A 25,338-nucleotide genomic window follows, 5' to 3' on the forward strand; every position below is an offset into this window, starting at 1 on the left:
ACTTGCTTTCCTTGGCCTACATATATAGCACCACATTTAATCAGAAAAAAAACAAAACAACAACAAAAAAAACCCAACAACAACACAAAAAAAAACACAAACACCCAAAAAAACCCTCTACCTGAACAAGACACTTTAGCACTTAACTCTCCTTGAAGGAAGAGGGTGCAGCAATAATCGTAGGACAGATATTAGTTCTCTATATTACGGTCACTTCTAGAGTAACAGGTAAAAATGCATAGAGTTGTAGAATTGTTGAATGGTTTGGGTTGGAAAGGACCTTAAAGATCATCCAGTTCCACCACTCCTGTCATGCGCAGGGATGCCACCCATTAGATTGGGTTGCCCAAAGCCCCATCCAGCCTGGACTTGAACACCTCCAGGAATGGGGCATCCACAGCTTCTCTGGGCAACCTGTGCCAGTGCCTCACCATATATGCATAAATACATACACATAGATATACATACACAGACTTGCACATGAAGGGTTTTAATAATTTCAGTCTCCTGCTCTCTGGGCTTAAAACTTTCACACAAATGGTAACTTACCTGACAATGAAAAACTTATCAGTCTCCGACTTCCCTGTCCCTGGATTGAATCTTCATTGGTGATGCTTTTAAAAATCTGCTGGAAGAAGAATAAAGGTGAGAAGGAGGAGTCTCCTGTATCTCTTGAACAGACAAACTGCTGAGTAACTGTCCTTTTTACAATATAACCAACTAAGAGTCAAATAGACAACCATTAATCAAAACAATGTTTTCATTCAGGTAGTGATTTACCCACTAGTCAGCTAACTCAGACCTTCCTGGATGCATTTGATTAAAACAGAATGATACAGCAATATTACTGTAATTTTAATATAGCGGTTCCTCACACAGAAAGGGACTATTTATTAAATGAGATAAAAGTAATGCATAAGGATGGGGATATGGCTCTCACCTCTACTAATGTCTGTCTTTATAACATATTAAAAGAGTAGAAAATCTTTTTCCAGGAAGTTTATTGCACATTTCTCTGAGCTTACTGCTATCCTGTGCAAACAACTGTGAATTATGATACCGGTAAGTACTGAGGGTGAATCTGAAAAAAAAATAAGTACATCAACAGGTGACCTTTTGTACTCACTTGTCTGTACCTTGTTTTTTGACAAGGATCATGTCCACAGCTTGAGTTTTAATGTCAAGCTTTAGCTCAGCAAGTTCATTGGTGGGCTGACGTTGGGCAAGTTAGGACCCAGGTTGCCTCCTGGTTGTGATCAGAACTGGGAAGCAAAAGCCCCTCATGCCAGTGTCTGGGGCATAAATAAGAACCTGCATCAGCTGGGGGAAAGCAGCTTCCACTGCTGTTTCCCTGAACAGAGCAGAAGAGATGCTACCATGACACAGGCTTCAAGTTCAGCAGGGTGTTGGTGCTACTATGACTACCTCCCACTGACTCTGGAGCCAAACCAAGTGCTGCTCTGCTCCTAGGAAGTCACAGCTCCTCACCAGTCTTGTTGTTTGGCTTTCAGGCAAAAAAGAAAAAGAGCATTTATGCAGTTAAGTTCCAGTTTCTGCCAGGAGACAGTAACTGAAGTCCCACTCAACTGTGACTCATTGCTCAGTATATTAAATATTGTGTATTCAAGCTTAACTTAGAAAACAAGCTCTTCTTTGTCCCCACAGAGTTCAAACCAGAGCAAGGGAGCATTGCAGCCCCCTAGCAGGGATTAAGCAACAGGCACAGCTGGCAGGTCAACACACAAGTGACACATGGATTGTAAATACAAGGGGTGAAATTTAGACACCATTGAAAAATGGGCTGTGGTGTACTTGACCTTTTGTCATAATCAGTTTGTTTCTCATAGACTATTTAAATGGGATAAGGAGTACTGAATAGAGTGACACTACAAGTGAATTTAAGTAGAAACACCCCAGCTGGATCACAGCTAACTAGTTGTAATTACAGCTTTGGACTTCTCAGGTATGCAGGTTTCAATCTATTTATTAAAGCTGCCGCTGATAGGAAAGGTACACATTTATATCAGTATTATACATGACACTGAGAATTTTGTGACAAGAACTCAGTAACCTTTATCAGCTGAAGTTGTGAAACAATGGCAGAAACAATGACATTTCTTTGTCAAGATGTATTTTTCATACGACTTCGTTGACTGGCATTTATTATACATTTTCCTTTCAGGCTTACTACTTACGGTCTTCTCATGATTTTGTCTGGGACAGTGGCTGGGCCAACTGCCCTAGATACTTGCATATTTGCAAAATGTGCACTTTTTTCCAGCCCTTAAACATTTCCCCAGGATTCTTAAATCTGCCACAAATCAGCATGGACAGTTTAATGATCTATGTTTTGAACAGACGGGGATGGAACTGATGGTGTCCTGCAAATACCAGTGTGTTCAAAACTGAAAAATATGTTGCTATTAAGGGTCCATAACTACATTATGGAAATTGAATCAGGACAGTAATGCTTGAGTAATGCATGGGCAAACGTAATGCATAGGCAAAAGCATGCCCAGCATGGCCAAAGCTGCAGTGCCAAAGCATGGCATTACATAAGGAGGACAGTAATGCAACCAGCCCTATAAGTGAAACAAGCTGTACTGAGGGAAAAGAATAAATTAGATTTGCTTCTACAGGATCCATTTATTTTGTGGATCAGGTGCTCCTCACACTGCACATCTAAGTGCTCACCCCTCAGGCAATCACAGGGCCTTCAGTAGTGCTCCCTCAATTTCCCCTTGCCTCATGTTTTCTCATGGAAATCAAGGCACAAGAAGGTTGGAATAGGATTAAAGAATGGGGCATATCCAGTGTGTGCTCTGGGGCCCAATAATGTGCTGGCATCAGGTTGGGGCACACATCTGTACCTGGGACCTGGAAGTGCTCCTGCTTTTTTACTCTACAGACACGTCATTTCTGTGTATGAGAGTAATGTAATGTTTTAAAATTACCTGTCTGACAATAAACATTCCCTCTGGCTTTCCATGGAAAACAGTTCTCATGATTTGATGATTTGAAATGTTGACATAATTCTCCTAATCCTGGTTTTCCTGATCCCAATTCAGTCAGTTTTGACTGAAAGGTCTCAAAAAAATCAAAAAAATAGTCAAGTTTTGCTACAGTAGTGAAAAAGAAAAGCTTAAGCTTTTAATTATGAAGAAAAAGAACCAAGTCAGACAGCACAAACATTTTAAAAACTCACCACTGTAAACAACTCTTCCCATATGTGGTGGGTTGACCTGAGCCACCTGCCAGATGCCCATTCTCTTGCTCCCCCTCCTGAGCAGGGCAGGGGGAGATGATAAGACAGAAAACCCCATAAAGCAAGATCAAGACAGACAGATCACTTACTGATTACCATTCTAGGCAAGAAAGACTCACCTTGGGGAAAATAAATTTATTTTATTCCCAATTGAATAGAGCTCGATGGAGAGAAACAAACACAAAAAACAGAACACCTTTGCCCCACCCCACCTGCTTCCCAGGCTCACCCCCCTGGACTCCTACCTCCCCCCAGTTCCCCCAGCAGTGCAGGGGTCTGGGGAGTGGGGCTGCGGTCACCCCCAGCTCCTCTGTGCCGCCCCTTCCTCCTCACACCCTGGGTTCTCCCGGGGCTGCAGGGCAAGCTCTGCTGGGTGTCTGGAGCACCTCCTGCCCTGGCTGCTTGCAGGGCTGCTTCTCGCACTCCTTTCCTCACTACCGGGCAGCGTTTGGCCCTTGCTGAGCTCCGCTCTCCCTGAGGAGCCCACCCATAGCTGAGGGGCTCAGCCAGGCCCTGTGGTGGGGCCAAGGGGGACCAGCATGGGGCAGCCCCAGCCTTGCCTCATACAGCAGCCTGGAAGGCCCTACTACCAAAACCTGGCCACACACATCCCATACACCCTACTATATTGTGCCTTTGGTGGGGAGTCTTTGCCTCTAGGCTTCATTTTAGCCAGCTCAGTAACTTTTTAAATTGCAGAAAACATTGTGCAGCCCCTGAAGCCCCTAAAAATGGCCATTTCCTTCTGGCCAAATCCTGCATCCTGAAGTGGCAATACAAAAGTAAGGCAAAATACCAGCGCTGCTGCCTATAACTATGAACTATGTAGATTATCCCAGCGTAGCTCTGAGATGCACTGCTATGGTCATTTTGATAATGCCTAGCACTTAACCTTAGTGATTTTAAAGATGTTACAACATTTCTTTGAAGCTTAGCCAACAAAGGGAACGCACAGCACTAAGGCTGCATGGGACAGAGGCGCAATGCAAATTAGACTTCAGTGTACAAAGCTTCAAACTAAGATCCTAGCTGTAGCACTTCCTAAATCCTCTCAACCCCTGTTCTGTACAGCTCCACTATCCCAAATTGGTGTCTCTTTTCTCCAGTGGCCCAGTGAAATGGCTTGGCTCCGAGGCCTCCACTCGGCCAACAGGTATGCTGCACCTTTCCACCTGAGAGGCTGGTCCCAGCAGCTGGGCACGTGCCCAAGCAGGTTCAAGAGCAGATGCAAATCCTTTCTCAAAAATAAATAATTATGCAAGGACATACCCAAGGAAGGATATTACAACACTTGGGAAAGTGGTTTTACTTGAATATTGATGTAGGGAGTTGCGATGAGCAGTGGGGGCAGAAGAAAAGTTATGTCAACAGCATGGCATGATTTATCTTGCTGTGTAAAGAAAGGTGAGCATGAAGGAGTTCTCCCTCAACTTTTTGACCAGACAAGGTCATTACGTTTGTCTCACTGTCTAACTGAAGGTAAGTTTCCAGGACCAAGCCAAAATCTCAGGAAACAATGCGAAAAGTCTTCCAATTTAAGTCCAATATTTTGAGAAGAAAAAAAGCTATTGGCTTCTGTTTGGACTCGCTATTTTCTGACGTAGTATCAGATTCTCCTCAGTAGTGAGAAAAGGCTAAGAGTGCTCTGCACAGGATAGGGTAAAGCTGGGTATGTGCTCACTAACGATCACTGACAACCGCACAGAGTGGGATTTATAAAGCGCTGATGCCCGGGATGAAAAAGTGCATGGGTCATACTCCTCCTTCTTGCCATTTATCATGAAAGAAACCCAGACTAATTTTAGTAGCTCCAATATAATTACACTAGGAGTGTTGTCACTGTAAGTAAACTTTGAATTTAGTCATCAGGAAGTAAAAAATAAACTCTGCTCAACTGCCACTGAAAACACAGTTAGCTGACAGAACAACATTCATCTTATCACTTGACATCTTACAGACTGAAGACCTTGGCATGAAAGGAACAAATGTAATTTTCCCTTTATAACTGTGGTGCTCTTTTATGCCCTTGAAGAGCTCAGTCTGAATTACTTTAATATTTTTGTTTGTTTATAATGTAACGTTTGCACATTGTACAGCAAAACCTAATTATTTTTAAAGTCCTGATGCGAAACAGGATTAATATGCTTTTATTACATGCTTCTACCATATGTAGTCATGAAAAGATGGGACCTGAGCTGCAACTTGAAGCCTAGCTGTAGCTCTCAGCAGAGCGTTGTCATTTCCATGGGCAGGAGTGTGTGCACTCAAGCACTTAAAGAAGCATCAGTACTTCTTTCACAATATTCTCCAGTAAACACACCCTGAAAAAAACTTCTGGCCTAGCACAGTTTCCCAACCACCGAAGCACAGGCAAAAGGCAACCACCAGGGCAGTCACAGCTCTCTGCAAAGTGTGGGGAGGTATTTGAGGCCAGATCAAAGCCTCTCAGGACATGCTGAACCCAGGGAAAGGTCCACATTTGGAAATGCTTTTCATTTTCTTGGTAGAGAGAAAAAAGACAGAAGGAGATGACTGAAAACTAAAAATAATACAGTGTTTTCCTGGCATCGCTTTTCCTTGTGAGTAGTTCCTGCAAATGCTGGAGGGAATTCATGTGACCCTGAATGAGAAAGGAAGCAGGCTTCACACTGGCAAATGGAGCCCTTGAGACTCCCTTTCTTACTATGTGTTATGAAAAAAAAAACACAACACAACAACAACAAAAAATACCAAATTTGAGAAAACCCACAGTATGACAGTCCATCACCTCTTACTGAGGCAAGATTCCAAGTGCATCACTCGAACTTTGTCTAGCCAGAAGCTCAGAACAAGGACTCTGACAGCTAATTAAAAATATATCCTAAAATACTTTGCTCTTCACTGGTCTATCTGGATATATGGAGGAGTACCAAGGACAACAGTCTTGCTCCTAAAAATAAAGTGGCTCCAGGGTACACCTCAGGTGCATCTGCTCAGCCTTCCTGTTATACCTAGGCAAACACTTTTAGAAAGTATGCAATGTGAATAGAGGTCTGGAAGAAGCTGTAAACAAGCTTGCCTGCTGCTGCAGTAGAAAATATGCTTTCCAGCAGCGGAGTGACCTGTAATAATGCAACATGCTGGTAAAGTGTGCTCTGCACCACTTTCTAAGCTACTTCTAGCATGTTTGTATGTTGTGCAGCCCAACTTAATTATGTTAAAGGTCTTGCTGTTATGGAACAGAATATGATTTTATTACCTGATTTTACCACATCTAGACATACACAGGTAGCAAGTTCAAACACAAATTCCTTTTCCAACACACAGCACAGAAAAAACAGCTGTGTCTTATTATTTAGTAACACACTTTACTCTCTAGAAGGGCATTTTTGACCCCTGTGGCCCCTTGTCTGTGACATAGACAAGGGAATTCAACAAAGCCAAGCAAATTTTCTTTTCACATAAACAGAAGAAATGTCTGATTTAAGAAATCGTACTCTTCACTAAGATCCAAGGCATTTGGGTAGCAGCAGCTTCAACTGCAAAACAATGGTAACATTCAATGGTCAAAACTGATATTATCTCACATAGACCAGTATTTCTTACATTTAAAACAGAGGAAACTGCAGTGACACTAATGTAGACTAAATGCTTGGGTACTGAAAGTTTTCATAGCTCAACCTGGACCATACTACCTATTAGCAAGAGCTTCTTTTATTAAAAAAAAAATATATATATAAAAATATATATATATAAAATAAGAATAAACACTTCTAAGAACACATCAAAGTATTCAGAGGGGCTCACACTTCCCAGCAGCACTACTCAACCTGCATGGAAGACAGAAGCGTACAATGAAAGAAACCTAGAAACTACAAAAGCAAATCAGCAAAGTATATTCTGTTTGTATACACCAGTCCTGAGGACAAAAAGCAGCAGATGAGTGCCTTGCAAATAAAAGAGAAGCTGGTGACCTGTGCTTGATTTAAATAACAAGTGAAAAATAGCCTAAACTCAGTCCCAAACTGTGTCGCAGCAAAAGGAAAAAAAAAAAAGAAATAGTGCTAGATGTGTCAGAGCTAAAGACATGGTGTTGCAGAGCAGGGGGAAAGACGAGACTGGTCAGTAACTGCCTGCCCTACGCTTGCTTCAAGCTCCAGTTCTGTGTTCTCTGCGTCAGGAACACCAAATTTGCCTGCAGATTTAAAATAAAATAAACAAAGTTATTGGCCTGAATTCAATGGTCAGAAGGAAAAGAAGAAGGTGATGCTTCGCTCTGCCTCCTTCCATCTGTTTGCATTTTTCAGTTCATCTGAGACATAAGATAGGTCCAAAATTCCCTAGACTGAGGCAGGAGCAGAGTACCAGCCTCCACTCTGCTCTGCTTTGCTGATGTCAGTTTAAATCAGCTTTGAGCTACTGTTTTAACAAACCAGCATGTACATGGCACAGGTGTCAAGAAGAGTTTCTCAAAAAATTATTATGCCCTAAACAAGCTCTGTTTGCTGTTATTGTTTCCCCCTTGATTTCACTGAACTCTTAATACTAGGACAACTTCCTAAGTGTGAAGTGTCTTTCCACAGTACAAGAATATAAGGCATTGTCCCAAGTTCATGCTTCAGATTGTGCCATCTGCTTCAGAGCGGGAATGGCTCTCAGTTGATCTGGGTGAATACTCCCATTTCCTCCCAGTTTTGACTTTAAAAAGGCATAGCTGGGGAAGAAAACTTGACTAAATATCCACAGGCTGCAGAAGTGCTTCTTTTCCCTCCACGACCTGACTTCTACCACCTCTTGGGAACACAGGGTAGGCTGGGATGCACGGGGTGGGCTGTGAAAGGAGCAAATGGAGATCCAAGCTCCAGGACTGTCTCTGACAGAATTATGGCTCTAATCCCAGGCTACACTTTGAAAATCCAGCCCTAATTAGTGGCAGTACTTCAGCTACAACCCTCACTCTGTTAACAGAATTATCCAGCTCTTGAATGCAATATATTCCACTTATCCTGTTAGCTCGTTAAGCCACTGTGCTGGCACTGCAGTATTTTCCTATCAGGTGATTGCAAATCGCATGCAGCCAGTTTCTCCATTAGCAGAGCCTAACTCCCTGCTGGATTCTCTGCAGCTGACTTGGGTCCCTGAAGGACTGTGACCACACACGTGCCACAGTCTTCCCCCTCTGTTGTGGTCAGTGCTGTTCTAGCCCTGTAATACAGCGCTTTCTCACTGCTGTTCCCTGATTAAGGGGAGAATTTGCCTTTACCGCCACGTCACAATTGCCCTCTGAATGCAGAAGGCTCCTGTTGCCTCCTCTTGCAGCAGTGCTTCTATCATTATTTTTTCTCCAGGAGACAGAAGTTTTTCACTCCCAAAAGCTTCCCTCCTAGAAACCCTTGCAGAAATTAGCAAGCAAATAAACATATTTTTTTTCCACTCAAAGTGTAATGAACTCTTTCAGCAGATTCTAGATCGTGATGCCCAACTAGTATTATAGAACAAAAGTGCTGCTTAGTACTATCAGTATGGTCCTCTAGAAGGCAACTACTAATAGGTTTATGACAAGCGTACATTCAGTGACAGCATGCACTAAGTACACCAGGTCTCCACGTTGGCACGAAGATATTTGCTGTTTCCCAACCTACCCTATGTGGGCAGAACGCTGGTTTAGAATAATGACAAGACAGAAGAAGGATGTTATGAGCAACCACTTTAAATTAAAACAAAAGCAAGGACTGAGGCAACAAATCAGCATCTCCCCCAGAGTCCAACATCTTTTTCTTCCAAAATGTTATTAGATTCAGCTTTTTCATTGTTTCAACAGTTCTGCCTAATAAACTTCAGCTATCCTTTGGCAGCAGAGGAGAAGCTTTGATTAGAGATTTTGATCTTCCTATGCTCTTTGGAAATTTCATTTAAATAAATTCTTAGATTTTCAGATACTTAAACAGTTGTGCCCGCATTTGTGATAGTGTTTAATTTGTGCTTTATGGGTTGAATGCTGGGTTACATCTAAGAGACAGTCATTTTTCTTGACATGTAGCAAACTTCTTAGGAGGGCTGCTTTCCGCAGGATACCTCACCAAGGACTCATTGTAGCTCTGAGGCTGCATGCTATTTGACATCAGTGGGCCTTTAAGCACTAACACGTCCCTCAGCAAGTTTAAAGCAGTCCAAAGGATGGCAGTAGTTTACACCCCAATGTGCAAAACAAACTTTTACAGGCACAAAAGGCTCTTCCTTCCCACTGCCCTCCCCTCTGGTGCAGTTAACTGAGAAGAAGGCTCTCTGCAGTTGCTAACCAACTCCGTGCTCCCAAGAGCTAGTACTATCCAGAAAACAAACAAACAAACAAAAAAAACACTAAGGAAATCTAGGTTTAAGATCAGATTAACATCAAGCAGCTGCCTAATGCAGGACAGGATCACGCCTGTAAACCTGACAGGTCTGTACACAGAGTATTAATGTGCTTAAGCACTCTCACAGCAAAGAACTGTGTGTAAATAACAGCCTCTCGGGAGCAGCTACGCAAATCCCTACACCACGGAAATAATTGGCAACAGCGCCATTGATGGGTAAGACAGGCCCAGTGTTGGATCCTGCAATTCGGCACAAAATTTTCCCCTGTAGACTCTAAATTCAGTCTTCTTAAGAACATGTCCTGTTTGCATGGAGAACTAAAAAATCACCACTAATGCCTTTTCTCTTTGAACTACAGAACAAGGAGGGGGATCAAAATGCAGGGCAAATATGGTAGAAATACCCTAAAATGCAACACATGGATAATGTCTTCGGAAGGCAGTAAACTGTGCTAGGCAGCAGTTATTGGAGGCTTTAGAAGCTCCTCGCTCTTCTCATGCAGCTAGGCTGGGACAAGTACATAGATGAATAATGCTGACACGCGTGGGACACCCGGCTCACTCAGCTCAGCTGTGTTTGAGGAAGGGCTCCAAGCATTCATCTTGCTGTCAGAGAGTCTGGATGAAGGAATCTGGTCAATGACCCTTCCCACCATAAAAGAAGCAGCAAGGCAGTGAACAATGCCCATTCTTCTAAATGAATGCCCCGAATATCAATTCCCTACGAATAGCATTATTTTGAAAAGTGAGTTACAAACCCTTTGCTTTCAACCTTGAATCCTACTTTTGGTAGAACTGGAGTGACTGCAGAAATTTATAGTCTGCTTTAATAAATAGGGAAATATCTCTGCTCCTTCAAATGCCCCTTAATCTTGCTGAATTACTAATAAAACATTTGCACTCCATAGGGCATTTTTTCTAGTCATGCTAGCACAGAAAGGGTAAAGCTGAGCAGAAAAAATAAAAAGTCCTAAGAGACAGTATCTACAGTCTGGTAGTTAATGCAGCCACATTCATGCTTGGTTTCTTCTGTGCATCTTTTGGGAGATACATCAGAGCCAGCAGAAACTGCTTATCCTATCTCAGTAAATCCATGGTCTATTTTTTATTTTTTATTTTTTAATTATAATTGCCTTTGTTCTACTATTCGGCTGCTTGCTGCAGCTGAGCACCCACTGCTTTGTTTGCCTTAGTTTGTGGCTATCTACAGCAGCGGGTTTTAAAAAGCCAACAGTTTTATCCAGTGAAGAGCGCTTGTGGAAATACTGATTGTAATCAAACTGTCACAGAATAGCTGGTGTTGAAAGGGATCTCCTGAAGTCACCTGGTCCAACCCTTCAGTGAAAGCAGGACCAATTTGGAGTAGGTTACTTGGGGCACTGTCCCACTGAGTTCTGAGTATCTCCAAGGAAGGAGAAAGGACAAGATCCCTGGGAAAAACCCCAAAAGTTCCTGAGGTCTAATCCAAACTTCCCTTGTTGCAACTTGTGTCTGCTGCCTGCTGTGATTTCACTGTGCTCTGTGAGAAGAGCAAGCCTCCTTCTGCCCTACGCCCTCCCACTGTGTAGTTAAGGGCATCACTAATATTCCGCTTAAGACTTCTCCTCTTAAGACTGCACAAATCCACCTCTGTCTCTGCCACTCCTCATACATAATTTCAACGACTAATCTGAAAGATAAAGAAAATAGGGGCCAAGCTCATCCTGAACATGACTGTGGTAGGGTTTTATGGCAAACTTAAGGTATGCCAAAAATTTTTTAGGGGAAGCAACGTTTACAAAATCCAGTCTCTGATAACAGCTGAGGTCACTACAGCAATTTGGGTATCACGGCTTCACAAAGGACTTGGCCTGCTGCATGCTGGATGCAAAAGACTTCTGAATGTGAAGTCATTAAATATGACAGGAGGGGGGAAAGGATGTCAGCTAAATGCAGGAGTGCTGTCACTGCAGAGAAGTCATTAGCGTGCATATCATTAGCGTGTATAATATTATCATTAGTCTGTCTAATGATATAATTCTTGTAGATGTTAATAAATAAATCAAATCTTAACAGCAAGAGAGGTGGGTTTCGGTGCGTGTGTCAGTTTTAATGGAGATCAGCGCAGAATCTGTCTCAAACACTTCCATCAGTCCTGGGAAATTGCTCTCGTGGCACAGATCAAGGCAATGCAGAGGTTTGTACCTGTCCTGATTGTAGTGGGTTTACGTGGCAAGGTTTTGGTAGCAGGGGGCCATAGGGGGGGTTTCTGTGAGAAAGATCTAGAAGCTGCCCCATGTTTGGGAAGGGCCCCATTGTTTTCCAGAGCTGAGCCAATAAGCGATGTTGTTTTGCGCCACTGTGAGAGCATATTTAAGACAGAAAAAAACTCTGCGCCACACAGCAGCCAGGAGAGTGAAGGGAGTGAGAAACAGTCTTGCAGGTGCCAAGGTCAGTGTAGAAGGAGGGGGAGAGGTGCTCCAGGCGCCGGAGCAGAAGTCCCCTGCGGCCTGTGGTGAGGACCATGGTGAAGCAGGATGTCCCCCTGCAGCCCATGGAGTACCACAGTGGTGCAGGGTTCCATGCTGCAGCCCGTGGAGGAGACCATGGTGGAGCAGGTGGACCTGCACCGACGGAGGCTGCCGCCTGTGGAAGACCCCTGCCGGAGCAGATTCCGGGCCGGACCTGTAGCCCGTGGAGAGGAGCCCACGCAGGAGCAGGTGACCTGGCAGGAGCTGCTGCCCGTAGGGGAGCCAGGTTGGAGCAGTTTTCTCCTGAGGGATGGGCCCCGTGGTACGGACCCATATCTGGAGCAGTTCTGGAAGAGCTGCTGCCTGTGGGAAGCCCACGCTGGATCAGTTCATCAAGGACTGCATCCCGTGGGTGGGACCCCATAGCAGAGGGGACGAGAGTGACCGAGAAGGAGCGGCAGAGAAGAAGTGCTGTAGACTGACCATAACCCCCATTCCCCCGTTCCCCTGCGCCGCTCGGGGGGAGGAGGTGGAAGAGGGTGGATGGGGGGGGAAGGTGCTTTTGGTTTCTTTTCTTTGTTTCTCACTTCTCTAGCTTGTTAGTAATGAGCAATAAATCTTACTATCTTCTTATGCTGAGTCTGTTTTGCCCATTACAATAATTACTGTGTGATTTTCTCGTCCTTATCTCAAACCTTGAGCCCTTTTCACATATTTTCTCCCCATTCCTCTTTGAGGAGGGGGAGTGAGAGAGCGGCTGTGGTGGAGCTCGGCTGCCCACTCGAGCAGAACCACGACACTGGTTTTGCCTGGGATAGAGTTAATTTTCTTCCTAGGAGGAGGTATGGTTCTGTGGTATGGTATGGTTTTGGATTCAGGATGGACATGGCTGGGCATCAGTCAGCGGGTGGTGAGCAATTGCATTGTGCATTGCTTGCTTTGGTTATTTTTCCCTTTTTTCTCTCCTCTCCTTTCTTACTAAACTGTCCTTATCTCAACCCACAACTTCTTGCATGTTTCTTTTCAATTCTCTCCCCAGTTCCACTGGGGGTGGAGGGGAGTGAGCAAATGGCTGCGTGGTGCTGCGCTGCCTGCTGGGTTAAACCACAGTACCTCACGCTACACACACCGCCCACACGGTCCTCATCTAGCGGGGAGGAATGGGGCTCATAATGCACGAGGTGTGGCTCCCATCTCCACACAAACTCCATGTCGCCAGTGTCCAAATCTTTGGGCTACGTGGAAGTAGGTTTGATCCAGGTCACCTCCTTGGGCCATGCCCCCAAACCAGTTGAAAGGAGGTGAACAAGAGACATGGCTCTTTGCCTCCCATCTTGAGGCAGTCTGTGCTACAGTCTGGAGCGAAGCACAAGGGATGACTGCTGAATCTGGAAGCCGGAGCTGCCCCTTCTGCAAGTGGTGAGAGCTACTGGCTTTGCCGCATTCATATTTCATGTCCTCCTGCTGCAGCAGCATTACATATCCCCGAGCTGCATGGCGCTGGAGCAGCCTGTGCTGCCCACCCTGTCAATGATGCATCACTCGCAGGAGAAAGTGAGGACATCACGAGACAAACACTTGGCAGCTCCTCCACTCCACTCCTTGCTCTCAAAAGCACAACTGAATGAATAATAAACTTGTACAACCTGAGCATCCTCTCAGCAGTAGCTGCTCCAAAAAGCATGAAGACTCCCAGGGTGCTACCGCATCATGTGGGGAGGCAGCTGCAAAACCAGTGGACTTGCAAGCTGAGCCTCGGGCAGAGCCCTGGCTCACCCTCACAGCAAAGTCGATCTCACATCCCTGGCTGTGCCTGGTAGCTTAGCCCACCCCTCCTTGAGGGTCACACAGTGGCTGCCATCAGCCAGCTGTCTGAGAGGCAGCCAAGTGGTCCTAAAGGCTGCTCCGGGCCAGAGCACAGCAGGCTTCTCTGGCAGCCTGGATCTCCTAATCAAGGTGATCTTCAGAGCAGAACCAGCCAGCAAAAAATGTGAAAGGAGTGAAAGAGAAAAGGAAAGACAAAGTGATGAAAGGGGAAGAGAGAAAAGGCAAGGCTCTCTAGAAGAAGAGTGGAAAAGAAAGAATAGTGGAAGAGGCTATGAAGAAAGAAAGCACTTCTAAAATTCCAGATCTTCCACATATATTAAAAATGTCCTCCCCCTCTTTCAGATACATTTCAAAAAATGCCAACCAAAACAAAAAAAAAGGCCAACAGCGACCATCACAGCATTTCCAGAACTCAAACATGAGAGCAGCATCTTTCAAACTTGCTTACTGGCTAGGATAGGTTATACCCCTTGGGGAACAATGAGAGAAATAAATAGGCTGCTAATAAAACCAGGGTTTCCTGATGGCTTGTGACACCTCCAGGCTTTTCCGGTATTAGCCTTGAGTATTCCTGCATAGCTGAATCAGCTCTGTGGTAACGGGTGTTAGAAACCCTCAAGTACTTCACCCCTGCAGTCACAGGCACCGAACAGTCCCAGCTGACTAGACAAAACGTCATTAATGCGTTGGTACCTGAAATAATACAGCCTGTTATATATTTTTGAACTCAATTTTAACAATTTCCCGGGGTCAGTTAGGTAGTATGAGCGACGCCGGTGGTCCTTTGCTAAGAACATCAACATACAGTCTAATAACATGGTTTAGGCTTACGCTCACCATAAAGCCCTGTTGCATTGCCATAAGGGTACGAAGGGCCTCAGCATAAATAAAAAACAGATCCCTGCAGCCAGAAAGGGAGCTGTGTAGAAACAACTTCGATGTTTTCCATCAGACTTCACTAAGAGTTTAACCCTGCTTTTTGACTGGAGATTTCGAAAAGGGAGAGACTGCATGCTTTCAATATATATGGAAATACTCTTGTCTGAGAACTCAGCTAGCCAGGAAACCCAGACTGATATTTAATATCAGTGGAAGATGTTTCTCAAGAGATACAAGGATTAAAAATGAACGAAGGATTCAAAATTCTATTTAGAAAAAGACAGCCCTCATACATACTGGTATCTAACACACTGACCTACACTGATTTCTCCATTTGAGCTACTTTTGCTCTTAATCTTTCAAACGAGCAACAGTTACAGCAAAAATGATTTAGCAAAGTACGCAATATTATATAACTGCAATCCACCATCACAACTGTGTGAAGGGGACCTGATTAACCTGCTGAGGGAGGTCTTGGAAACCAGGAAATATAAACCTAAAAGATAACCAGGAAAGTTTAAGTCTGCCTTTTGATGAATAAAAATTGTAATGCTTCTTCATTTTTTTTAGCTGGCTGATCACAAACTTTCCTCAGTTAATGTAACATCGCAGATCTATTTTTTGCATCACCTGAGGTTTGTGAGAAGCTAAGTGCAGGACACACAAGATATACTCAAGATTCAGATAGAACATGAAACTAAAAGCTGAGCCATAAGCAGAAGAAGTAGGAAATACAGATCTGAACAGCAAGAATAAAAAATGTAAGAGAGGACAAAAAAGCAGCTAGATGGAGAGAATGACGATCACCACTGGGCTTCCACCATATACAAATGAACATACACACAGAAGCACCTACATACGCACTACATTTGAAGGGCAGATATCTGCTGGCAATGATGTGTGCTGCAATTGCTGAAAAACTTTCTAGCTTTCTGTCACCCCAGCCTGCGAATTATGCCAAACATTCAAAACGACCTACAAATCCACAAGTTATAGACACATGCAAGTCACCTCACATTCATCTCTGCAGTCAGGTCTGCTGATTTTATACAGGTTATTGGAGGGTATGGGTTATTTCAGGACATAGTATTGGTTACTTTTATAAAGGGTTATGCTGTTTGAAATTTCAATAATATTCTTCTCTCCTCAAATCTGCCTCCCATCCCCCCTTCTTCCCGTGACTTAGGAAAGTAGATGAGGAAACAAAAGAAAGAGATTTCAAGAAAAAGAAGCTATTCTTCTCCTTCACACTGGCTGCCGGGAAATACTTGGTTATTGAAAATCCAGTCAGGACTAAAGACAATGCCATCTCCAGCAGAGACGAAACATCATTGTAAGGTTGCACTCAGTGAGGGTCAGCATAGACCTCAGATCTGGCTTTGGCAAGCTTAATGGCCTCTTTCCCCCTGCATGTCTAGCTGTTTGGCTGCCTGCAGCTTGGAGGCAAAGAAATCCTCCCAGTGCTTGAAAAGAGCCACATTAGGAGGGTGCCAGTTGCTGAAAGCTGTTGAGAGAGAGGCTGAGCAAGCAGTTACACACCTCAGCCTAAGTTCATACCTTGGCTTGAATGTGGATATGAATGATGTGGATATGTGTACATGAGAAGAGAACTTGTCTGTTTTCTTTTCCCTGCGTCACTTTTCCAGCTGGTCACAGGGAATGAAGCACCATTTACCCTAGTTAGATGTGATTCCACTAAAACTTCTGTTTCATTTGTGAGTGTTCAGAGACCTTATAATCTGTACCACCTACCCGAGAATTTCTCAGTCTTCTCAACTGCACATTGACGCCTTGTAAAATTATATTTTGCTTTTGCATGGCAATTTCACCATTGATATATCCATTTTTTTATCATTTGTGTGTCCTAAATATTTCTCTCACATCTGTAAACCTACAGGCTACACCTACAATTGCAACACAGAGCAGAGGGCAGGTTGGTCAGTGTATTAATACTTCCTAGACAGAGAGAGTCTCCTTGTTCTTTTCTGAAAATCATCATCATCATCATCATCATAATCATCATCATCATCTAATTTTACCTAACTCTTATAGATGGTTTGAGTTATACTCCAAAGCAACTGCCTGAAGTATTGTGCCTTACAGCAAAATAAATAATTTAAAATAGCCACACAAAGAAACACAATGTAAATGACAAGCAAATCATATCTAGCACATACTTGTGCAATAGTTCTTCTAGGCTTTGAGATAAAGACCCGCTGAATCAGCAGGATGATCTCTAATGGCTTCAGTGGATCTGGCTTTCAGATTGCCATGATCTATACCGATGGACTTAAAAATTGTAGCAACATCTTTTTAAGCATCTCTTCCCTTTTTACTTGGCAGCGTGTCAGACCCAGCAGCAGGTACAAGTACACTAATCACCATCTTCAAGAGATGAGGTGAACCTCTGACATCTTAACATTGTTTATAAAATCATTAATCTCCTACAAACATCACAGATATTTTTAAAGAAACCCATCAGCTGCTAATTCTGCTTAATTTCCCAAGTTTCCCTGATGTCCTATTTTCATATCATCACAGAGGTATCACAAGAGTTTTACAGAACAAGTTCCTTCACTGCCCCAGCTCCATCTGCCTTCTTTGTCTTGTTCTTTGTAAGCTCTAGAGAGTCATCTGGGATTTTACTCATTGCTTTGAATAAGCACTGAGTTCATGTTTTTCCCTGTACACCCCTTAAAATTTATTCAACTTCTTTGGAAGGCTTATCCACACAAACAGTTGTCTCTCAGCTAATATTTGCATTTCTTCCTCAACATGAGTCGTTTCTTCTTTATTTGAACCGAATGACTATGGCTCAGTATACTTATTTTCCTGGGTGGACACATCAGTCAGGAACCTGTGTTCTTCAGCATGGCTAATACTCGAACTTCAGTAGTCTGCTTTGTCTCATCAGCTAATAGGAATTAGCATCAGATTAAGGACTATGACAACAACTTTTACTTTAGAATTTCTAACCCCTTCAAAAAAACTTTAATTCTTATCACATACCTGAGAGAGAAGATACTGACAGCCCCATCTGTGATAAAACATAATGATGACCAACAGCAGTACAAAGGAACAAAGCACAGCAAGACATGAAAAAAACACAAACTAAACTAATTTGAAATGGCGTGTACTAAAGATGGAACATAATTACCCAAATTAGAATTTGAACAATTAGAGTTCATGCATTAACTCAATTATTCTTGAAAAAGTATCAGTATGATTTTAATGACCACCAGAACACAGACTCCTTATCTTGATGAAAATGCAATGCAGAAACACTAGGCTAGAAATTACTTTCTGGGTCATGGAGTCCAACACATACAGCAACTGTTACATTTCAACCCCACTGTTTCAGATTTCTTAGCCGATTATTAACACCATTCCTACATCAAAAGTCTTCTGCCTCAGTTGCAGTTCTACACAAAACCACACGGTTGCTATCCACATGCAAAATTTCCTCTCTTATATTGTTAAATAAACATGTAAAGAACTTCCTCAACTCTTGAGTACCAGAGGATATCAGAGTTCCTGAAATACTTGCTTACACATTCAAGAAGAATTTCATTTTGTATTGAAAACTGTGTAATGAGACTCTGATCAGTATCACGCATCCCCTGATGTGTTTACACACTTCTAAAGCACCTTAGAAAATCATGAGAAAAAGTAGAAATGGTAAAACTATATGCCATGCTAACTGATACAGAGAAGGGAAGCCTAATCTTCACATCCACTGATCCTGGAACACAAAAGGCAAAGAAATTGAACAATAGCAACTTAAAAATTGAGGAAAGCATCTTTTTTTTTTTTCTTTTTTTCTTGCATGGCCTAATTAGAGAGCAAAATTTATTACTACATGGACACAGAAAACCAAGAATTTAACAAGACCAAAAAAAAAAAAAAAAGTGATGGATGGCTATATAACATATGGTAACAGAAAGTCAAATAGGACGCTAAACCATGACCTAAGCAGCTGCTCACTAGGTCTGTCTACATGTCTGATTTATTGCACCGGACTTTTTTGGTGAAGATTTGACTTGCATCTTTATGTGGTGTCTTGTGATACATACCAGAGTGCAAACTTATGAGCCCCAAATTATTTTCCTGCTCCTATGACTTCCAGTCACCAAGCACCCCATTTGCAATAGTTTGGACACACATTTTTGCAACAGCTACCCCTCTATGCCTATCCACACCTAGAATGGACAACTGGTGAAAACATCATGGCCAGTGAAGTCACGATGTAGACAAGTGGTCCTGGAGACATAATGGAGCACAGCAAACCAAACCCTGGTCCTTTCTGCTTTGTGCTTCATCCTATTGCAGACATACACAATTTAACAATAATTTAAAATAGAGGATTTCATGCCCATGCACTGCAGGATCCTTGTAACTTCTGTGGTCCCAGGTGTTGGACTAGCTGGATGTTGGAGAAGTTTCAGCCGTGCAGCATTCCTGTTACTTTTTTTTTTTTTTTTTTTTCTGTTTTAAACTCTATTTAAATGGCCAAAGCAGAACCTGTTACGCTGGTGTAAGATAGAAGCAACTGTACCAAAGTCAACAGTTTTACACTGTGTTTGCATAGCGCGGATGTCATGGAACGAGATCTCACTAGCGCTACATACCAGCACAGAGATGATTACACCAGTGCAGTGTGCTGAATAGTCACTGATCTTTCCATAATTTACTAAACTACAGAAGGGAGTAATATGATGTGCAGGCGATTAGTACGGCTATTATGTGACCATAACAAGAGACATTCGGGAAGCAAGTGGCTGGGAAACACCAGACATGTATTGAACCCATTAACAAATAAATGGCTTGTGTAATGATCTTCTTGGTGCTGCTGAAATAAAATCACTCCAGTTCCCCATCTGTCATGCTTTTAATTTCTTCACTTCAACTCTGTGCTGCACTGCAAGTCTGCTAATTAAACCACTCTAAATCTACATTAAGAAGTTCATACAGGATCAGATGCCCGGTAAGGTTAAGTTGACCCAAGTGTTTTCTTTGAAACCTGTGCAAGGAAGCAAGGGCAACAGGGAGAAGCCCAAAATCAGTGCAGCTGATCTGCAAATGAAGAGTATGCTTTGGCCAGTGATACCTAGGGGTGGCTCAGCAGCTGCTGCTTAATTAGAGTCCATGAGAGGGCAAAAAGGTGACAACGCTTTAACAGGAGATACGGTGGCCTTAGCCCTGCCTTTTGTTCTGCCCCTACTCTGTTTTTCTGACTGCACAACTGCACATTCATGGCAGCACAATAGGAAAAAGTTCAATGAACGAACACTGAAAGAATTATTTTGCTTAACAACTTAACAGATACCAGCTCTCTTATGCGATTCCTTCCCTGTTTAAATCCATCGTAGCTAAGCCTGTGGCAGAGCATGATGTACAAAATAAAATAGATTTTGAAGTTACTAGGTGCTCAAACATGCTTGCACTGGTAAAAGAGGACTAAAGGATGAGGACAATGTCAGTACCTCTGTAACTTGTGTTACACATCAGTGCGCTGTATAGTGCAGGTACCCCAACCGTCCTCTCTGTATAGTCTGATACCCTGCCCAGGAAATATTTGATATATATGACTAGTTATTTCATTCTTTAGAACATCACCTGGCTTCACCACAGGTTGCAGAAGGGCACTGGCTTTCAACACTCCAATGATACGTGCAAAGTCGCTGCTTGTCCCAGTGCTCTGAGTCCCCTGTTTCAGAGCTGCAGGGCCAGCGTGTTGAGAGCCCTCGGTGAGGAGCAGGGCATTCAAGAGAAGTGCTGTGTGGAGACGTAGATCCATAGCCCTGCATCATACTCACCCCACACACGTGGCTTTTTCCCCTCTTCACTCCTAGATACACATTCCTTGGAGATGCATCCCCAATATGCAGGTGATTTAGTGCAGAAAAAGCACTGAATGGTGTTTTGGGGCCATTTCTCATGTCTTTCAAATCAGTTGTGAATTTTGGCACCAAAACTAAACTTGTATTTGGTTCTTATATTTGAAACTTCATCCCTTCAATACATTCTACCTCATCTTTCGTACAGAGGGATCAGGAATTTATGAAGAACACAAAATGAATGGACTCCTAAATATGCAGACAGCGGCGTGCTGAAAAGCAGAGACGGAGCAATAGAAAAGAACATACTTGTACGTTGTGAGTTACAGGTTGCTGCTCAGGAAATCAGTGCTGATGCTCACAAACAATATCATTGTTTGTATTTCCCCTGCTCACTTTGTGCTTGTTAGGTAATAAAATCTGAGCACATACAACTTGTAAGCGGTGTCCTTTTTGATGACATAAACTGGCAGTGATAGTGGTTCAAAGCACACTAAGCTGAAAAAGTCAGTATCAAGAGAGTGGGGAAAAAAGGCACAAGGCAGGCAGAACTGCATCACTTATCACTTGTCACTTCAGTTTATTGACATATCTGAAATATGTCATAATGAAAATGAAGTTTGAAGTGATTCTACTTGCTAATTCTGCTCTGTTTTGAAAGATTCTGCCATTTCGGAAGAAAATCCCTAAACTTTTCCAGTAAAAGCAATGGGGTTTCAGCACATGCTCCACATCTTTACTGCATCAGGACCATAAAAGCCAGTGTTATTGAACAGTACTCAGAAGAGGCCTTCGTGCACATGAGTTTTTCTTAATATCTAAAGAAAATCTCTTGCCAACCATCCCAATTTAAACTGTGAGGAGAGGAAATAAAAGGAAGGAAAAGGTTATTATTTATAACACAATGACTATAGTTACGCTGCAGTTAGAGACCAATTAAACCTGGGTTACGCTTTCTGACTCCACTAATTCATATAAATGGACCACTCGCTCCGTGTCAGGGTAATTGCAGTGTAAATACAATGGTCTTTATGTCTCTGGATTCTGAAAAAAAGTGCCTGTGTTACTGAGGTGGCAATAAGAAATAATTTGGATATGTCATTAAGCTTCAAATTCTTTGAATCAGTGCTAATTAGGATATAGAAAAGCATAACCAAAAATGTAATTACACTGAACTAAGGGCTCAACCGTGCGACTATTAGAAGGCTGCTCGTGTGAGTGAGTATGTTTGAACATTCCTGCATATTGCCAAATCAGGCTGTAAAACACTGCCATGGTTTTATAATGAAGGAAAACAGAAGTGAAGAAATGAATTCATGACATTTTAAAGCTGTAACAAATGTGTTGAGGGTCGTTTTCACACTAAAAATAATTCCCTTGTATCTTGTAGCTAGTGGGGGCAAATTCTGCCTGGAAAATCTGCTCTCCAAATGCTCGTGTAATGGCGAGCATATCTATTCAGTGCACAGTGCCCTCGAGCCCAATCATAGTTTGGGGCTTAGGTGATACTACAATATGAAGTGTTAAAACCAATAGACTACTAATGAAAACCTTTCTGTATTGCTCGTATATCCTTTCTTTGCCCTCTTTTTTAACTCCAGCTCTCTAGAACACTTCAAGACAAGCAGAAAATGCACACACTTAGGGTTGCCTAACATGAAAGTGCTAATATTTCTTATGCACATAGTAAAATCCTTGCCAATTCCCCTCTAAGAAGTACTACTACACTTCTTTTACCTCCACCAAGCTTACGGTGAGCCATTAGAGCTACTTAGCTCCAGACACAATAAAATTCCTTTGTATAGAAGTGACCAAACTGCTCCTTGCATACTTGCAGAAAAGCAATGACATACAGAGCTTTGCATTAAAATGCTGAAGTAATTTCACAGTCAAATTTAATGGTTTCTTTAAATCCAAAGACTTTTGTCCTCCCTCGTGTTATATTACTCCATGTTAGTCTACACCAGTGGCAGAGTATGAGCACATAAGGTAGGTGGGACGCGGACAACATTGCAAGTACTGTGAAAAAAAAGCCGTATCAGAAGAAAACAAAAAATGTGCAGATATTTCCAACAGATCAGAAGCCTACGCAGACCACCTTCCTCCCACAGTTTATGGAGCAGCTGCTTGTCTCAGAATCATTCACCTCAAATGGCTAACCAGTAGAATACAATCTCTTACAACTGTTTCTTATCAAATATATTGTTAGATCCTCTTTTATGTTGGAAAGGGACTGCCTTGGCAGAGAGCACTTTGTTTTTCACTTCTGTAATCTATGCTTCCTTCCGTCCGAGCAAGTATTTCCAGTTCCAGTCATTTTCCCTGTTGACTTTTTCATCCCTGACTGACTCCTTCTCCTTTGCAGGAAATCAAAATAGGAGGAGGTGTATGCAGGGACAGGTTGAATATAGGCGGCACTACGATGCTGCTCCTTACCTTGCATTCAAAGGCAGCTGCAAGCTGGGGGAGCTCTGGCTTCTTCACATCTCACAATAAGGAAAGGGGATGCTCTTGCTCAGTCCTGACAAATACTTAGTCACCTAAGCAGAACCATAGCTTCCAGAGAAATGATGCTTCCCTTCCTAGAAATGCTGAGCCTTCCAAAGTACACCACTCACACTTGTTAAACATGTACCTGGCTTCCATTCTTTGCTGTGATTAATTGCAGCAGCCTGATTTTGTGTTTCCCATAAGCTTTTCTTTTTTTTTAAACCTTAACTGCTGATCACAACAATAGCCACAAGTTTCCTGTAAGCCGCTACCTCTTTATCTTCTGTTTCTTTAATTATAATTATTCTTAATTTTTTAAAATAATCTGTTAGATTTATTAAACATAGTAATGCCCCAGAAACACAGACAGTTTTAAAACTCACCTATCACAGAAAAAGACAGAAGTAAAAAAGAACACACAGCTGAGATTTTAAATCCAGTCTCTGGAAAGAACGAGAGAGATGGCTGCTCATACGTGCAAGCTCTTTCAAAATCCTGGCTTGCAGCACATACATGGAAATGAGGCAGAACGCTTCATTATCAAACACTCCTCAGCAGCCCACACTCTGACGTGACAGCACATAATGCAAATATTTACAGCAGGAAGTCCTCAGGAATGATCAGTCACCATCAAATGGCAGCAGCTTATCAAGCGGTAATTCCTGCTGTGGGAAGCCCAGCTGAGGTAGCATTTCCACACAAACACAGCCCAGAGAAGGTCTCTTCCAATAATTAGCCCCAATTTACAAAGCTTTCCCCAGGACGCTAAGTATATTTGACAAGTGCCATTGTGATCTACGAGACAGAAACTGTGGCACGAAAGCTCCAGAGGTTCGATCAACCGTGGTGATTTGCATCTAATACACCGCTAGTGAACACTCCCAATTTAGTGAAGACATTTGTCCTAAGGCTAAAACATTGATTCTCCACTTACTGTCTTTTAATTGTGGTGTATCCAATTTATCTTTTTTAGGCTATAAGCTCAAAGGGGAAAAGATTTCCCTTTCATTCAGTATGCTGTTCTTGTGCCTGCTTTATTTTACCGTGGAAGAACCACGCTCAGGTTAAATCATTTTCATGCTCAGACTTTCCCACTAGCAAGATGCAGCTTTCCTATTCCTAGAATTAATTGCTCTAACTTGTATTGTTTTTCTACAACAATATCCGGTGTGAAGATGAATTAAAGGTGACATTAGGAATAACAGAAGAGTAACAAATGGAACAGGAATGTTACAGATGCCACAGAAATGTGCTTTTCTACTGAGGAGACTGTTCAGCTTGCCCTCACCAGAGCCATGCTTATGATTTAGAAGTATAAACTACTGTGCACAAATGCACTTTACGGATGCCACTAGTTTAGGAAAAAAAAAAAAAAAAAAAAAAAAGGCCTGCCAGGATGTTCCTTTTTTCCCAGGATTGCAGGTGCTCCGCTTCACTGCTATCAGCCCCAGGCCCTAAATACACATTTAAGCTTTCGCCATGTAGGAATTGGTCAAAGTGCACGGCCCTCGGTTCCCAGATATTCAAGCTCGACGATTCAAAAGCAATAAAATGTGACGGGACTTTTCACTGACAAATGAACTGCAGGGCATCCCAATCAGGGGGTGAGGCAGCTCTAATAACTGGGTTAGAATGTAAGGAGATAAATTCAAATGGAGCAGAACATCCACAGTATAAGGAAGGCGAGATGCTGCTCAGCCTCAAGCACCACCAATGCTATGCAAAGACATCCAACTAACACAGCAACTTTTTCCCCCTTTGGAAGCAGGTTTCCTTTTAACTGCTAGTTAAATACTGTCTCAACAGCACGTGAACGAGAATGGCAACCACTTACAGCCCCAGCATGGCTATTTCTAGCTCCTTTTCTCTTCTCAGTTGCAGCGAACCACGTACAGACAGACAGATTTGTTGTTGTTGTTTTTGAATTGTGGTGTTAGGATTTGTCTGGTTATTGGTGTTTGCAGGTCTCTTTGGCAGGACAAGATACCCGCCGGGTATACTGGCCAACACACCAGCTGCTGCCCCCATCGCAGGAGGTGCCACGTGCCTGGAGGCTCAGACAAAATCTGCTTGGGTGGCTGCAGATGCAGGTGAGTCTGTGCTAGCAGGGAAAACACTGTCCCTGGAAGGTCACCTGTCCCCAAATGCCGCTTCTCGAAGGACATCTGCTCCTGCTATTTTTCCCAAGCTGTGCCAGATGAAAAGGTTTGTTTCTGTCAAATAAACAAAGCCTCGTTCCCTCTGTCCCTCTAGTG

At 42.8% G+C, this 25,338-nt stretch overlaps 1 protein-coding gene across 8 annotated transcripts in view; it reads right to left on the bottom strand.

Annotated features, from left to right (window-relative positions):
* Window positions 1–25,338, bottom strand: part of HECW1 (HECT, C2 and WW domain containing E3 ubiquitin protein ligase 1) — a 264,423-nt gene that overhangs the window by 107,550 nt on the left and 131,535 nt on the right. For 7 of the 8 annotated variants that reach the window (XM_084508699.1, XM_084508697.1, XM_084508696.1 and 4 more), the window contains one exon: window positions 550–628. In XM_084508699.1, the coding sequence (XP_084364825.1) occupies window positions 550–628 (79 nt within the window). The remainder of the gene's footprint in view (window positions 1–549; window positions 629–25,338) is intronic. The other variant, XM_084508692.1, reaches the window with a different exon arrangement.

This window comes from Aythya ferina (assembly GCF_964211825.1).
Source record: "Aythya ferina genome assembly, chromosome: 2".
Taxonomy (NCBI): domain Eukaryota; kingdom Metazoa; phylum Chordata; class Aves; order Anseriformes; family Anatidae; genus Aythya; species Aythya ferina.